General features: G+C 50.9%; 1 protein-coding gene across 1 annotated transcript; it reads right to left on the bottom strand.

Annotated features, from left to right (window-relative positions):
• Positions 1-42: 42 nt before the first annotated feature.
• On the bottom strand, positions 43-480 carry LOC117798819 (40S ribosomal protein S15). Its single transcript, XM_034651280.1, has one exon. The coding sequence runs from the start codon at positions 478-480 to the stop codon at positions 43-45; it is 438 nt and encodes a 145-aa protein (XP_034507171.1).
• Positions 481-521: the final 41 nt, after the last annotated feature.

The following is a 521-nucleotide window of genomic DNA, read 5'->3' as shown; positions in this document are numbered from 1 at the left end:
TTTTTTTTTTGTTGGGAATTGCCTTTATTTACACATAAAATGTTATTTCAGAGGAATGAACCGTGATGAATGGGTGGCCCCAATACCAGGTCGACCATGTTTCACAGGCTTGTAAGTGATGGAAAATTCTCCTAGGTAGTGGCCAATCATTTCAGGCTTAATTTCCACCTGGTTGAAGGTCTTCCCATTATACACCCCAACCATACTGCCCACCATCTCAGGAAGAATGATCATGTCACGTAAGTGCGTCTTCACCACCTCAGGCTTCTCCATGGGAGGGGCGTCTTTCTTGGCCTTGCGGAGGCGTTTGAGCAATGAGTGCTGCTTGCGGCGAAGACCACGGTTCAGCCTCCGACGCTGGCGAGCGCTGTACAGCTGCATGAGCTGCTCATAGGACATGTCAAGGAGCTGATCCAGGTCAACCCCTCGATAGGTGAACTTCCTGAAGGTTCGCTTCTTCTTCTGCTCCACTTCTGCCATCTTGACGCCGACCTGCTCCGGGAAAAGGCCGAACGCTCGCG

This window comes from Ailuropoda melanoleuca, unplaced genomic scaffold (genome assembly GCF_002007445.2).
Source record: "Ailuropoda melanoleuca isolate Jingjing unplaced genomic scaffold, ASM200744v2 unplaced-scaffold35415, whole genome shotgun sequence".
In the NCBI taxonomy this organism is placed as follows: domain Eukaryota; kingdom Metazoa; phylum Chordata; class Mammalia; order Carnivora; family Ursidae; genus Ailuropoda; species Ailuropoda melanoleuca.
This window is presented reverse-complemented; position numbering and strand designations above follow the sequence as displayed.

Excerpts from the sequence above, each read along its gene's own strand:
- LOC117798819 (XM_034651280.1), bottom strand. The coding sequence starts at position 480 with ATGGCAGAAGTGGAGCAGAAGAAGAAGCGAACCTTCAGGAAGTTCACC.